This window comes from Equus przewalskii, chromosome 15, assembly GCF_037783145.1.
Source record: "Equus przewalskii isolate Varuska chromosome 15, EquPr2, whole genome shotgun sequence".
NCBI classification, from domain to species: domain Eukaryota; kingdom Metazoa; phylum Chordata; class Mammalia; order Perissodactyla; family Equidae; genus Equus; species Equus przewalskii.
Genome location: NC_091845.1, coordinates 731,481 through 746,975, shown reverse-complemented (window position 1 = coordinate 746,975; position 15,495 = coordinate 731,481). Strand labels below are relative to the sequence as shown.

Genomic DNA, 15,495 nt, shown 5'->3' with positions numbered 1-15,495 from the left:
AGTTTTCCTCCCTGAGTCTATAGATATCCTTCATCACAACTTGACAAAAGGGAGGTGCTTTAAGGCCTGTTTTATAGGTTTTCTAGTCTACAGGTTTGCTGCCCATTACTATCATCTGTCAGACTCATAAAGCAGTAGTCTGTGTGCATTCCTGATGGTTGATTTTATTTAGACACTAATCCTCGTAGCTGTTAAAAGAAAGAAAGGCAAAGACAGGAGGAGCCCACTCAGACCTCCTCTCAGAACAGTCTCAGGCATCACAGTTTAGGAAGAGAAGTACAAATAATGCTGCAAGATAAATAAATAGATAAAACCACCATGATTCTAATAATCAACAATTACTGGTCTCCCAAATTAGAAACCAGAACTTGCAGAAACCAGTCTCATCTCCGATAATGATTGCTCTGCATCTTTAACCAGCAGACAACACCTCTACAGTTGAGGGATAAAATAAATTCCTGTAGGTGAAATGGTTCTTGCAAGTGAATAGAAACCACACTGGAGAGCCCAGCTTGCTGGCTCCAGCTTCATGAGGCCATTTCCCAGTGCCTGGGAGGAGAAGGGGAAGAGAGGAGACTCAGAGAGGGAGCCTCGGGTGATCTCCCCTCGTCTGCTGACCAGGTCCACAGCCAACTCTTTCACCTCCTGGTCACATCCCTGAGACAGCCGTTCCAGTGAAATAGGGTTGCTGCACTTCGATATTTCACAGCTGGAAAGCCGCTAAGGCCGCATCGGAAAGGATGTAGCCCCAAAGATATTGTCCATCTTGTTCACATTTTTCCTCTGAACACTGTGTACAACCAATGAGCATCTCTCTAGCTCCTACATGCTGAAAGGACACATCAGTACTCTGGGAGGGAGGCAGAGAGAAGGAGGGGCTGAGATAAAAGAGACGATGGTGCAAACTGCACCTCCAAGGCCCCTCAACCCGCACCTCCCCAGGGTCGACCTTTCTGCTGTGTTTCATTTCATTCTTATCACTCATGAATGTCAGCCATGTGCCAGCATGTGCTGGGGTGCTGATGACACACAGCATCCTCCCTGTCCTCATGGACATTAACACATAGTCATACAAATACAGCATTATAAACCATGGTAGGTGCAAGGGCTCTGAGAACTGTAACAGGCTAGGCTGGTAGGAAAGTGTGGTTCAAAGCTGCCTGCAAAGGGGAAGGGCCCTGGGCCTGGCTCCCAGAGGGCACAAGGCCTCTCTGCCCAGGCTTCTGGGGAGAGGGCCACCCCATGCTTGTAGCCTGTGGCTGTGGGCTGTGGCCGGCACCCTTTTCGCCCCTTTCCTACCCCTCTCTCACTTTAACTGGCTCCCTCCATGTCTCTTCCCGTCCTCCACCCCACCCGCCCCCTACTCCCACTCTGCATCCCTCTTGGCCACTTACTAAGACATAGGCTCCAGCAAGTCACAATTTCCCTGGTCCTCCGTTTCCTCGTCTGAGAAACTGGCATAATCAAAGCAGCTCCTGCAGAATCAGAGAGGTGTGGTGGGTTTCAGTGAGTCAATACACGCAAAGTGGTCAGCATGCAGTTTTTAGCGTTCCCTCCTCACAACGAGGACTTCGGAACTTTTCGCTATTCACAACCGTCAACATGCCTTCCTGCCCAGGATGGAGTTCTCAGGAGATGACCCAGAACATTTCTCCAGAGTAGTGTGCCTCTCCTCTTCTTCTCAGTGTCCGCAACAGGCACCTCCCCCGACTCTTTAGAGTTCACACTCTTTAGTGCTCACATTCATTCGCTCGGTGAGCCCATGTCGGGCTCCCTACATCCTTTAAAAGGAAATCAAGAGCGGGAGCGGTAGAGGCACTGAGTGGGGAGCCACTCTAGGTAGGGTGCCGGTGCAGACCGACCCACAGTGGTCCAGAGGCAAGTGGCGGCCCCTCGCCCGAGCGCCCAGGTGTGCAGCGGAGACGCACGCACCTGCGCCCAGGCAGCTCCGCGAGAGGAACCTGGGCGGCCCACCTCGCGAGCGGCCTACTGCCATCTAGTGGCCGACCTCGGAAGCGCAGGCCGGGACCCCTGGGCTCGGGGCTCTATTGCGTCTCCAGGAGGCTGCCAGACTCCACCGAGAGCGCATCCCTGTGAGGCTCCTCCACCGGAAGGGGAGAAGGCTCTGGAGCCTGTTTCGGAATGCGCTGAATTCACGCGAGAATCTTCTAATGCTGCTAGGCCCTGGGCCCTGCTATGGGGGAGGGAGAAAGACGACTGGGGCCTTGTGGCAGACAATAACAGCACCCGCCTTAGCCCTAGGGGATTCCGGCAGACAGGGGCGACGGGCAGACGGACGGCCTCCACGTGAGGCCCACTGTATCGAGTGCTGAAATCTGAATAGGAACAGCTCAGCCACTCCACCCACCGCACAGCTCTTGTTGTCCACTGACAAATAAAAATGGCAAGCAATAGGATATATTGGAGTATATGAGGAAGCTATTTGGTATAAACCTAATTCGGCCTGACTGTTTTTCCAATAGGGCCTGACTGTGGCCATTGAGCATGCATTGTATATCTGCTTAGACATTTTGAGACAAAGGTGCAACTTCCCTCCCCCTCCCAACATTGGCATATCCTTAAAGATTAAGCATCTTTCTTTAGGCTGGGAACTGATTGCAGCGCTCACCTGTGACCGCCCAGCTTGAGGCAACAGACCTGCCACCCTGAGGGGTTCACTGAGACAGCAGGCCTATCTGCTGTTTCCATCAGTCGCTGTGCTGACAGAGCAGCCTCATGACTATTGTAAAGGGACATTTCAATCATATGTGAAACATACTCTTTGAGGGTATATAACCACCCTGTATACCCCCACTTCTTTGGAGTTCTCTGTTCCTTTGTGGAAAGACTCTCCCGGGTTATAATCCTCAGATTTAAGCTCAGAATAAACTCACTCAAATTTTCTTTTACAGATTGGTTATGGATTATTTTCATCGACACCACTGTTCTGCTTTACTCCCTAGCTTGCTTCAGTTGGCAGAGATTCTGCATCTCGGGCTTGAAACCTTCCCTCTCAAATTGTTTGAGAATCCCCAGGGCTGTGCAGAGACAGTGCTTCCCAGCTGGGCTCTAAGATGAGAGCTCTTTGAATGTTCAGCTGCAGGAAGGGCCACAGTCCATTGAGGACCCTGTGGCTGGCATGGCTGGGCGGGCCACCTGACAGGCAGACTCTGCCCTTCTTTTGCAGAAAATTACCCTACAGGGTCGTGGCCACCCTTTCCTGCTAGGGGACCTCAGGGAGGGCACACCAGTCTCTGTGAGAGGGTCTGGTTCCAATAAAAGGAGAGCTCAAGTCCCAAACCCCCTTTTCCTAGCAGACTGGTGGAGCCTGTTCAGATTTGCCGCTATCCCCTCCCTGGCCTAGTATATTAAGGACTCTTTGGAGAGGTAGGCATTTCTGAACCAAAGAAAGAGGGTCCATTTACACTCTTTCTCAAAAAAGAGCAGTGCCAGCTTGCCTTCATTTATATAACTTAAGGAAACTCAAAAGATGATAAGGCAAACCTGTTCCCAGATGACTTAAGGTCTCCATTCATAGACAGGGGAGCAGCTGCATAATTTTCCGTTTCCGCCTGAGCAGGCACTTCCATTACCCTCAGAACCTCCATGTCTGGTCTCTGGAAAGCTCAGCTCTGGGAGGGAAGGGGGGCCCTGGCTCTTCCTTCTCTTGAGAGCCTCAGTCTGACCCTCTGCTGCCTCCATGCGTTGGAGGGGGAAAGCGAGTCTCCCCGTTCAATACTCTGCTCCAGTGGTGAACTGAATTCCACTCTCGTGGCGTCCCTTAGCTCAGGGGAGCCGTGTGGGGCTGTCCAAAGGCCTCTCTACGTGTGGAATATAGGGAAATGAACACAGCAAAGCCTGAACTACACTGAACGCCTGGAGTTCTGAGCTGGGAAATGGTCCATCCATGCCCTGGGCACGGAGGAAAGGAAAAGAGATGCCATCTAGGAAAAGAGGTACCATTTTGCTACCTTTAAAAAATCCTTATTTTCATCTCTCTTGGTGGATTGATTGCAAAAGTAGCCCTGATTTTTCACCCCTCCCTGTGTCCCCGTCCTCAGTGATGTGATCGTGCAGCTCCTCCCATCAATAAGTGCAACGTATTTCCCAGCCCTTGAATCTGAGCTGGCCCTTTCGCTTCCTTCCATCAACAGAATGGAAGAAATGAAGAGTGGCAGAAATGAAGGTGTTCTCGTTCTGAGCCTAGGCCTCAAGAGGGCTTGCATGCTTCCTTTCTCTCTTGGATCTCTGGGCTAGCCTGCTGTAGGTGAGAGACCACCTGGAGCCAAGTGAGTGAGCCCAGTTGTCCCAGCTGAGTCTCCAGACACGTTATTTTATTTATTCAATATCTTCTTTCTTTAACAACTTAATTAAGATATAATTCACATACCATACAATTCTCCCATTTAAAGTGTACATTCAATGACTTTTAGTATATTCACAGAGTTGGGCATCAATCACCACAATCAATTTTAGAAAATTTTCATTACTTAAAAAGTCAATCAATCAATCTTCTTAGCCATCACTAAGCTAAGAAGTGATGCTTCTGAGCCATCTCTCTCCGTGCCCTCCTATTTTCTCCCCCACTGCTTAGCCTGAGACAATCAGGCTGATCTACTAATTATAATCTACTTTCTGTTGCAATATCTCCTTGGCTCTGTCTATCTGACTTCTTATATCTGTCTTCAATTAATTAAGAACTTATAAGGGATAAGAGGTGATTAATTAAACCATATCCTGTCCTAAAGACATATATAGAAGAAAAAGATAAGTGGAAAATATGATAATATGTTGAAAATAAAAGGATGAAAAATGACATGTATACAAATGAAAGTAGAGTTGACCACAGTAATATTTGAAAAAAATAGAATTTAAGGACTAAAGAGTTAACTAGGACAAGAGAGTTATTTTATAATAATATTATATTATATTAAATATTATAATAATATTAAAATAATAATATTAAGAAATTAAGAGTCATGATTTTTTCTGCATTATAACCTTGAAATATTTTTATTTGTTAAGGTGCATTTCATTGCAAGTAACAAAAAACACAACTCAAGCTGGCTTAAATAATGAGAGGAAAAAATGTTAAGAGACAGGGCAGTTTTCGGGTGAGAGCTGGTCCAGTGGCTCAGTGAAGCTCCTAAAGACCCCATTTCCTCCTCTCTCTCATCCTCCCTTTCAGGGCATTTATTCCACCTAAAGCAATCTCTTCTCATGAGAAGAGGATGGCTGCTGGTAGCATCTGGAGTCAAAGATTTCATCATTAGCATCTAGTCTGAGGGGTATCTCTCCCTTCAACTATCCACCAAAAAAAAAAAAAAATCCTGAGCTACTATATTCATGGACCAACTTAGGTCATATGATCATACCTGAACCAGTTCATGCGGCCAGAGGAATGACAGGAGTGATTGGCTTAGACTTGGCTTATGCAAAATTCTGGAAAAAAAAAAAAATGGAGCAAGGTGGAAAGTATTCTTCAGTTATCTGAGACCATCATGGCCCATCCATGGTATGATATCAATTGTGTCCCAAACACTGGAAAGTGACACAGTATAGAAGAGATGGGACAAATCCTAGGGAGCCAACCACATGTCCAAAACTTATATGAGCAAATGGATTGAATAAGTGACAAATTTACAATCACAGCGAGAGATTTTCAACATTCCTCTCGTGAATTAAGAAAGCAAAAATAAGTAAGGATGCTGCAGCATGAATTACACAATCACAAGCTTCTACTTTGTATACAACATACCAAAAAAGCACATTCTTTTCAAACAGTCAAAGAGCATTGGCCAAAATTAATTGCTACAGGCCAAACTATGAAGAGAATCTTAATAAATTACAAAAAGTAGAAATCAGAAAAGCCATATTTTGGGACCATAATATAATGAAATTGGAAATTTGCAACAAAGGGAAGTGCTAACAGTGACAAAAATCTCTTCATTTGCAAATGCTAAAACATGTCTCCCAAATAACTGTTATGTCAAAGAGAAAATTAAAACCAAAATTTACAACTATTTAGAAATAAATGACAATGACAGCAAACAGATTGAAACCTATGAAATGTTGCCAAAGCAGCATTTAGAGTAAAATTCATAGCTTTAAAATATATTTATCATGGGCAAAAGAAGAAAAAAGACCTTGTAGCTAAAGATGATAAAGTCAATTATACTCTCTTCCCTCCCTCAAAATCCACCAAAAATACTAGTACAATGTTACTTCTGGAAAGAGAACCACCCCAGAGGTAAATGAACCAGGATTCAAGTCTCAGTTCTTCCTCTTACATCTATGTGACTTAGGGAAAATCATGGTCTCTTCTTCATCCTTCCTTTTTGCTCCTGTGAGATGGAGAGAGTAATCTCTTTTTTATGGGACTCTTGGGCAGAGTCAATAATGAGATTTTCTGTATGTACTTATTCAATGCTAACCATATGCTGATGCTACCCTAAGCACTTTACGTGTATTGATTCACTTAAAATTCACACCAACCCTCGAGGTAGGAACTGTTATTAGTGTCATTCTACAAATGTTGCCTCAGACGACTGACTAGTAAGTAGTGAAGTTGGAATTTAAAGCCAGGCTGTGTGGCTCCAGAGCTTGCGCATTTTTAGACCTTTACAAAAATACAGTTTCCTCTAAACAGTGTCATGGTTCTGAATGGCTCATCCAATGACACTTTGATGGATCAACTAGATGTAAGGGCATGTGCAGGATGCAAAGTAAAACAAGAAGTACCCACAAGTGGGGGAGCAGACAGAGAAATGTGTTACCCTTTCTCTCAGTGACCTGGCCTCTGACCAAGGAGACTACCAGAGGGCAAGGATGGCAGAGGAACTGATGATAACTGCGTCCCAGCATACAAAGTTTCACGAAATACTGAGGCCTGACTGTGAGCTCTTGAATTTTGAAAACTAGGGTTAGATATATCCTCAGAGCCAAGGAGATAACAAATTTGGCACATGGGTACTGAGGACAATAAGCCTAAGTTGAAGCTGTGGGCAGCCCTTTCTCTGCTTCTTATTATAATATTTTACCAGCATAAAGTCAATTCCATGGAACGATAAGTGATACTTAGAAAGGAACCTGCAAAGTTCTGTGAGTAAATGGTTAACATCAGGCCTGGACTGGCCTTGGCTTACTTGGGAAAATGACCTCAGGTCTCTCATCTCTTGGTACCATCTCCTTGGAAATTATAGAGGTAAGATAAACACATAACGTTGTGTCTGCTTTCTTTGCTGTTTCTCCCTGACCTAGGGGTCCATACCTGAACTAAGGGAGCTGTGAGTTGGCATGAGGCTTTGGGCCTACGTGACCAGAATAATATAAAGAGTTGGTGAGAAACTGAGATGACAGCTTTTGTGCAAGGTTGCCCATGTGCATTTTGTCTCTTGTCTGTAGCAGCTATACATGTCCCGTGTGGGTAAGGGAGCATCAGAAGCTGTGTACCTCATAGATGTTGGGACACTCAATAAGGTGAAGAGGTGGTACATGCTGACTATCCTGTCCTTATCCTTCTATAAAGCTATCTAAATTATAAAGCTAGTATTAGATTAGAGCTTATTGTGGCTTATGAATTTGAACGCCAATCTGAACCCCTTATAGCTGTTGGTGACACTACAGCAGCTATGCATAAAGGCTCCCAAAAAAGGGATGAGGAAAGGAGCATGTAAGCGAATTGCAGATGAAAAGCACATGGCACAGATGAATCAACCCAACTAGGCATTGGAAGAATTCATACAGAATTCTCTATAATTTCAAATAAGCTAGAGAAAACATGCCCCATGGGAGGAGCTGCATCCTGTCAACACCATGCGCAAGGCTGGAGGCAAAGTCTTCAGCCTCAGGCAGTAGCCTAATTGCAACCTCACAATGACCCTGAGCCAGAATCATCCGGCTAATCTGTTCCCAGATTTCTGACCCACAGAAACTGTGAGAGAATGTGTATTTTGTTGCTATCAGCTACTCAATTTTGAGATAATTTGTTCTACAGCGATGGTTAACTAATACACGGTACAGGAAGGAAAATGTTATTCTCAGAATTTTCCACATCCATGCTTTATTTGAGAAGATAGGGAGCAAAATCTACAAAGTTCGGAGGGAAAGAAAGTATGATCCGAGAATTTTAGACCTAGGTGAGTTGTTCATGCAACAGACTCAAATCCCCGAGCACGTAAAACCTCAGGGTAGACAACAACTGCGATCCTTTTGGAAAAAAAGTTACTTGAGGTAATTCAAACCAAACAATGAATAAGAGATTAAAATTCTAAAATTCAGGAATACAAGAGGCATGGCAATATTAGTGTTTGACATCAAATTCACTTAGCTATACACTTAAATAAGTCAGACTAAATTGGGAGAGGTATAGTTACCACACAAAATGCAAATATTATAGACCTGACAATGTAAAGTAATAATATAATTCGTAAAATTCATGAGTAAGAAGAAGAGACAGGAGAAAACGTGTGTTCTAATTTCTTCATTTTTCTTACCAGGAAGTAAAAATATACAATTAAAAGTTGGAATTTGTTAAAAATTAATGACCTCAATCTCATTATTCATAATCATTTTTCTTTAAAGAGATTTTTGAGAAACTAATATCTTCTCTGGAAAAAATGTCTGAATAATTCTTACAATTTCACTTCAGCTTTTTTCTTAAAGTTTCATTTACACTTTACTTTAACATTAGCATGACCATATATTATAAAATTATATATCTCTATATACTTTTATGTGTTTAAATGCCTACAGAGATATCTGGAATGATGGTCATGATATATTAAAAATAAATTTTTTATTAGACTTTGGGATGATTATTATCCTATATTTAGTTTTATTATTTCTACTTTTATATATCTCTTGAGTTTTTTTGAAAAAACTTAATGAGAATATATTTTTTGCTAAATTAATATTTATTTTTGAAAAACAAGGAAAGATGAATGAATTAAATGTACACCTTAAGAAACAGGAAAAAATGAAAAATGAGCTCCAAGAAAATTTTTAAAAGGCACTGACAAAGGTTAACGCAGTTCCTCCCCACAGGGACCTCACTATAGTTTTCTTGAGTGTCTAATGGTAAGTGACTCTGGATGAGCAGGGTAGGAAGGAGAAGGATTTGAGTTCCCAGCCTGTCGTGTGGGGACAAGAAAGGAAGCAAATTATGGTAATATATATGCTGCTAACTTGTGACATGTCTGAATCACTCATTCATTCATTCATTCATTCATTCACTCATGTGTGCCAGCTATGAGGCAGGCACTGCCATAGACTCTGGGCATAGAGCTGTGAGAGAGAATGATTAAGTCCTTCCTTCATGGAGCTCACATCTTGGTGGTGGTTTTGGGGGAGAAGGGCACAGATAATAAACCAGTAACTATCGAAGATAATCGCAAATAGCAATAAATGTGTCATGAAAGAACTAGAACACCTGTGATGTGACGAAGACAGGGGGCTACTTCATTTTGGGTGGATAGCAAAATGTTCTGTAAGAAGGTACCTCTTAAGCCACTACCTAGTTGACAATGTCAACTTAAAAATCAAATTTACCTATTTTATCTCAAAATGAGTTTGAGAATATCCAAAAGAATTGCTATTCAGGATGTGCATGCTATGGTGAATCATAGTCAAATCCAAAGAACAAAGCAGGGGAGCTGCTTTTATAGAGAAAAAGGGGGAGTGGGAGGGGCTGTTCTAAGAAAAGTCCATTGGGGGAAAGTAACAGTTCAGAGCGGCAACAGCTTCTCATTGGCTGAGTTGTGGTGTTTCTGATTGGCTGGGCTGTTGCTAGGTGGGGAGAGAAATCTTCCTTCAGTAATAAAATAGGTTTACTTCCTGGCAGAGAGGCAAGGGCTGTTTTTTCCTGTTTGGTGTAATTAACGGTGTGCCATAGGGCATGACAGCTCTCCCTACAGGCCTTTCCAACTCCAATTTACTTAAGGTTTCTTTTCTTGTTTCCACAAGAAGGAGCTATATTTGCTGGAGGTGGGGAAATATCCTAGGCTGAGGAAGCAGAAAATGCAAAGACTCTAAGGCAGAAATAGGTTTGACATATCTGAGACACGAAGAGAAAGCCAGGCTGGCTGAAGCACAGTGATCCAGAGGGAGAGTCAGGAGATGACCCCTGAGAGGGACCAGGCCACGCCTGCTGGCCTTGTGGTTGAGCTTCTCTCTTTATTGGGTTTTTATTCATTCTGTGCAGAGCAGGGGGCTGTAAACCAAGTTCAGCCCTGAGATTCTCCACTCACCCACCCACCCAAATGATGGATACAGGACTCCGGTCTGGCACAGATGATTTCACGGTCCCTTTGTTAGAGGGGCCTCCAGAATTCCATGTAGTAGGGACTGAGGGGTAGCCACCGACGAAACTCATTTTGAAACTGTATTGCAATAGGAAACTGTTTTGTTTTGCGGGGTAAAATATGTTCAGAGACTGAGAGTGTCTTTGCCAATATTTTATTTCACACGAGTTCATTGAGGGATTTATAACAGTTTCACAGGCCAATAGCATACAGGAAAATGTCTCTTAACAAGCCAATAAAGAAATAATATAACATACTCCAAACTAATGATAGATTAATCACACTATTGTTCCAGGCAAGGGCAGATGAAAGGAATAAAGTTCACATTTAGTTCAAGGGGTACTTTTTTATACAAGTAGGCACTTGGGAGGGATGGCTTGACCAAGCGAGAGCTGATATCCACCTGCTAGCGCAAAACACATGTGAAAAGTGCCCTGTTGTCGGAGCACGTTGCCAGGGAATGACGCTGTCGGTGTTGGTGGGCATGATGCTCTTGGAGGGGCCACGGCAGGTTTCACCGCTGACAGTAAAAGAGTTGCCTTTACCCCGGCAGGAGCTAATGCCCCAAAGGTCTTCGGAGAGCTTATTTGGGTCTGCAGAGTCGCCTTGCCCAGACCGAAACTCTCAGATATTCCTCACAAACTCTGGGTATTTATTGTCTAAATGTCCCGTGCCATAGTTGCTTCTCTACATGTTCTTATCAGTGAGCCTCCAGCGGGGCCCTCAGTGGCTGGGCTACTGAATTCTTATCAATGACAACAGATAAGACGATGACATCCAGGCACAGCTTCATTCTTAAATCAAACAACAACTTCTTTGTTCTTTGTCATAAGTGTATTAAAGCAATTTCACTTGGCATAAATAGATTTGAAATCCTATGAAACTAATACTCAACAGAAGCGTAGTATTTTTACTTAGTTTTTGGGATATAAACTTTAAAAAGAGAGTCATCTTTCCTAAAGATGGCTTTATTTAGTCACACTTTGCATAAGATTGGGACATCTACCCTCATTAAAGAATATGTATCTTTTTAAGGTGGCTTGAGGGGCTGGTGGAGATTATAAAGCGTGGAAAGACCTCCACAGGGGGTCCTGCTGGGAGGCATCAGGGAGACTGGGCAGGCCCGGGATGGGCACACAAGGCTGGGATAACCGGGGCATGCACCTTGGCCACCACCCCTTTCCCAAGGGCAGGTAACGCGCCCTGGCTGGGGAGCAGCTTATTTCGCATGCGCGGGGCGGCGCCGGGGGCGGGGCGGCGCCGGGGGCGGGGCGGCAGTTCGGCGGGCTGGTGGCGGTGCGTGGGACGCGCGGTGTGGGGCGCCTCCGCCGTTCCTTTGCCGACCTCAGTCCGGGCGCCGCCGCCCGCCTCTCCGTCGCTGAGCAGCCGCGGCCCGGCCGCGGGGCGACGCCGAGGCCCTGGCGCAGCCGCCGCCCCCATCGTCTCCGCCGCGGGCGCAGACGTCGCCCGGGCCGGCGAAGGTGGGCGCCGTCCCCAACCGCCGCCTGGGCAGCGTCCGCGGAGTGCCCATGTCGTCGCCGCCGGGGCGCCGGGCCCGCCTGTCGTCCCCCGGGACCGGCCGCTCGTCCTCCGAGACGCGCGAGGAGCTGCGGCGCCGCCTCCTGGGCCTCATCGAGGGCAACCGCGTGATGATCTTCAGCAAGAGCTACTGCCCGCACAGCACGCGGGTAGGCGGCGGGGCGCCGGCGGCGGGGCTCCCGGGCCCCGGCTGGGCCTCCCTCCCGCGCCCCCAGGCCCGGGCTTGCGCCACCGGTCCGCCCTCGGACGCGAACCCCGGAGGCTGAGCGAGCGCGCGGCGGGCGGGACTCGGACGCGTCCCCGGGGGTGGTGACACGAAGCCGGGCCCGGATTCCCTTGCTCGGTCCCTTGGGCACCGCGGGAGAGGGGGCCACGCGGCCGGCGCGCTCGGAGCAGCCCCACCGGGGGCCCCGACTGCCCCGAAGTCGAGGGGCCGAACCTGCGGGCTTAGCTGCTAGTCCTCTCCCTCCTGCTTGTGAGCCCGATGTTGGCTTGTTGATCAGGGGAGAGAAGAGGTTTCTGAAGTTTTCCCCGGGTTGGGAGTGGTGAGAGGAGCAGCAGCTGGGGGCGGGCGGGAGCTGGATTCCGACCGCGCGGCCTGGAGGAGGGTGTGGCGACGGTGCGAGGAGATGGGTTGCTTCACCTCTATTGCGGGCTGCCTTCACTTTTGGGGGCTACTGCAAATCCAGCATTATTTTTGTGTGCAGATTTGTTCTGAGTTAAAAATAACCCACTTAGAAATGAACCTTTGGAAGATAAGTCCATCTGTATGAGGGGGACTTTCCATATTTTGAACCATACTTCACATTATCAGAAGATTGAATACATGGAATATGCAAAAGCATAAACTGTTGGGTTAGGTTCATGAAATTATAGGCTATGTTTTTAAATTTATTTTTAAAGTTTGCTTTGCCTTATATATTGTTTCATAAAACATGTATATTATGCATATCCATTTTAAAGAATAATAAAAGAACCCTAGTAGTCTGGCTGCCTCTTTGGATGTCTCTCCTTGATTCCATACTCCTCCCTGCCCGCAGGGTCAACCACCACCCCAAATTCCTTGCTTTTCTTTACAGTTTTGCCAAATACATAAATATCTTTAAGCAATATTTTGTTCCTTTTGGCCTGTTTTGGGACTTTATGTAAGTAGTCATGCATATGTATTCTTCTGCAATTTTTTTCTCAACAGTTGTATTTTAGAGATTCACGCATGTTAGTATCTGCATTTGTGCTTTCTTAATTTTCATTAGTGTAATCCTAGGATGAATCATACTACGGTTTGTTGGTGTACTGTTTCTGGTATTTTGCTCTTAAAAACAACGTGGCTCTGCCTATTCTTGCACATTTCTCCCAGTGCACTATGCAAGCCTTCCTTTAGAGTAGATGTCTTAAAGCTGAATTGCTGGACCATAGCGGATGCACGACTTCTGCCTTAACTGGGTGAAGCCAGAATGTTTTTCCAAGTGGTTATACCAATTACCCTCCCACTGGCAGTGTATAACACTTCCTCTTGCTTTGCATCCTTGCCAACAGTTGATATATTTAATTATTACCATTCTGGCAGTTATGAAATGGTATTTCTTGTGACCTTAATTTTGCATTTTCCTGATGAAATTTGAACATCTTTTCATGTGTTTATGGGTCACTTGAGTTTCCTCTTCTAGGAAACGTCTTGGTCTTTTGCTTATTATTCTATTAGTTTGTTTTACTTTTTTGTGCTGATTTGTAGGTATTTCTAATATATTTTGGATACTAGTCCTTTGGTATTGGAAAATCTCCCAGATTTGACTTTTCATGCTCTTTATGGAGTCTTTTGGTTAACTGAAGTTTCAAGTTTAATGTAGTTGAATCTGTCACTGTTTTCCTTCTGTGGTTTGTGCTTTTTGTGTCTTATTTAAGGATCTGTTTCTACTCTGAGGTCATAAAGATGCTCTCCTGTTCTAGCTCCTGAACATTTTAGAGTGTGCTTTTCACTCACCTGCCTTATTGCTGCCTGATGCTGGTGATCTGAGTCGGGATCTGGTTTGGTTTTTTTCTTCGTGACTTATCAGTTGTCCTTGCTTCAATTATTCAAAACCTTTCCATGCTGATCTGAATGCCCATGATCATCCATCAGGTTCTCACATATGTGTTGGTCTGTTTGCAGGCACTGTCTTACGTCTCTGTTTTTTCTGATGTCCTTTGGAGCTTATAAAAAGGTCAAGAGATCAGAGCTGTGCCTGTCCACCACTGATATCACTAGTGCCTACGATAGTGTCAGGCATGTAATGTGAGTTGAATAAATAAATGGTCTTAGATCCTTCTAGTCAAACCTTGGCCCGTGCAGAAAATCTTAGGACAAATGGTCCTCCATCCTGTGTTTGTCAACATTTCCAATAATGTAGCCACTACTTTCAGTCCCATTACATAATTGGACAGCTCTGATTGTTAGACTTTTTAAAAAAAATTGAGCCAAAAATATGTTTCCCTAAAGCATTTACTCAATTTTGGAGATGAGTGTTGCTCCAGTGCACAGAATTAAGAACCCTGCTTCTACCTGGATGACACATATTTTAGTATTTTCCCTGAGCATCTTTCTTTCCTGGCCAAGAAGCCTGGTTTTTTATGTGTTCATATCATTTATGTTTACATGTGACCCTTCACTAACTTGATTATGCAGTAGTTTGACCATGAACCTCTTAAATGTATCACCCAAAGTTAGATACCATATTCCACGTATGTCCTTACCTGTGCACAGTCAAGTAGAGAACTTTGTTCCTTGATTGGGCTGCTAATGTCATTCAATAAGCATTATTGCGTGCTTATGTTGTGGGGACACAAAAATGAATAAACTGTAGTCTTGTCTCTCAGGAACTCATGATCTAATTGAGCTGTAATGAGCCAGCTCTCATGGACCAAAAGAAGTGCCTGTGAAAAACAAGTACTGTGGGAATGAGACAAAGACAATTGCTTCTGTTGGAGTTCAGAAAAACTTCAGGAAATTATATTTAAACTGGTCATTGTCAACCTTAAAAAAAAATCCAGTTATTTTGCCAGCAAAATGAGTTTATTCAGAAATAGCCAAAGAATTGCAATTTGGGATGTCCATGCTATTGTGGACTATAGGCAAATCCAACAAACAAGGGAGAGGAACGTTAAATTTTATAGAGAAAAAGGAGGGAGTTGGGAGGGGTTGTTTTGAATGAAAGTCCATTGGAGAAAAGCAAGAGTTCAGGGTGGCGATGGTTTGTCACTGACTGGGTTGCTGGGGTAGTCATTCCTCTTGGGTGTGCAATGTACATTTCTTCCTCTAAGTAAGGATTCTTTCTTGTTGCTTTCTATTGTGGTCTGTAATTGACTCTCTTTCCTGTAGTTGGCCTTGAGGTCATGCATGGGAGCTCCCCCTGCTGGCCTCCTGACTCCATTTTAAATAAGGTTTATTTTTTATTTACTTATTTTTTTTAATGATTTTTTTTTTTAAAGATTGGCACCTGAGCTAACATCTGTTGCCAATCTTCTGTTCTTTTTTCTTCTTCTTCTTCTCCTCCCCAATGCCCCCCAGTACACAGTTGCACATTCTAGTTGTGAGTGCCTCTGGTTGTGCCATGTGGAACACTGCCTCAGCGTGGCCTGATGAGCGGTGCCATGTCGGCGCCCAGGATCCAAACCTGCG

At 44.8% G+C, this 15,495-nt stretch overlaps 1 protein-coding gene across 1 annotated transcript in view; it reads left to right on the top strand.

Annotated features, from left to right (window-relative positions):
• The first annotated feature begins 11,535 nt into the window (after positions 1-11,535).
• The window catches only part of TXNRD3 (thioredoxin reductase 3), a 75,750-nt gene continuing 71,790 nt past the window's right edge, over positions 11,536-15,495 (top strand). Inside the window, exon 1 of the mRNA XM_070576440.1 lies at positions 11,536-11,989. Coding sequence (XP_070432541.1) covers positions 11,831-11,989 — 159 coding nt within the window. The 5' untranslated portion in view covers positions 11,536-11,830. The remainder of the gene's footprint in view (positions 11,990-15,495) is intronic.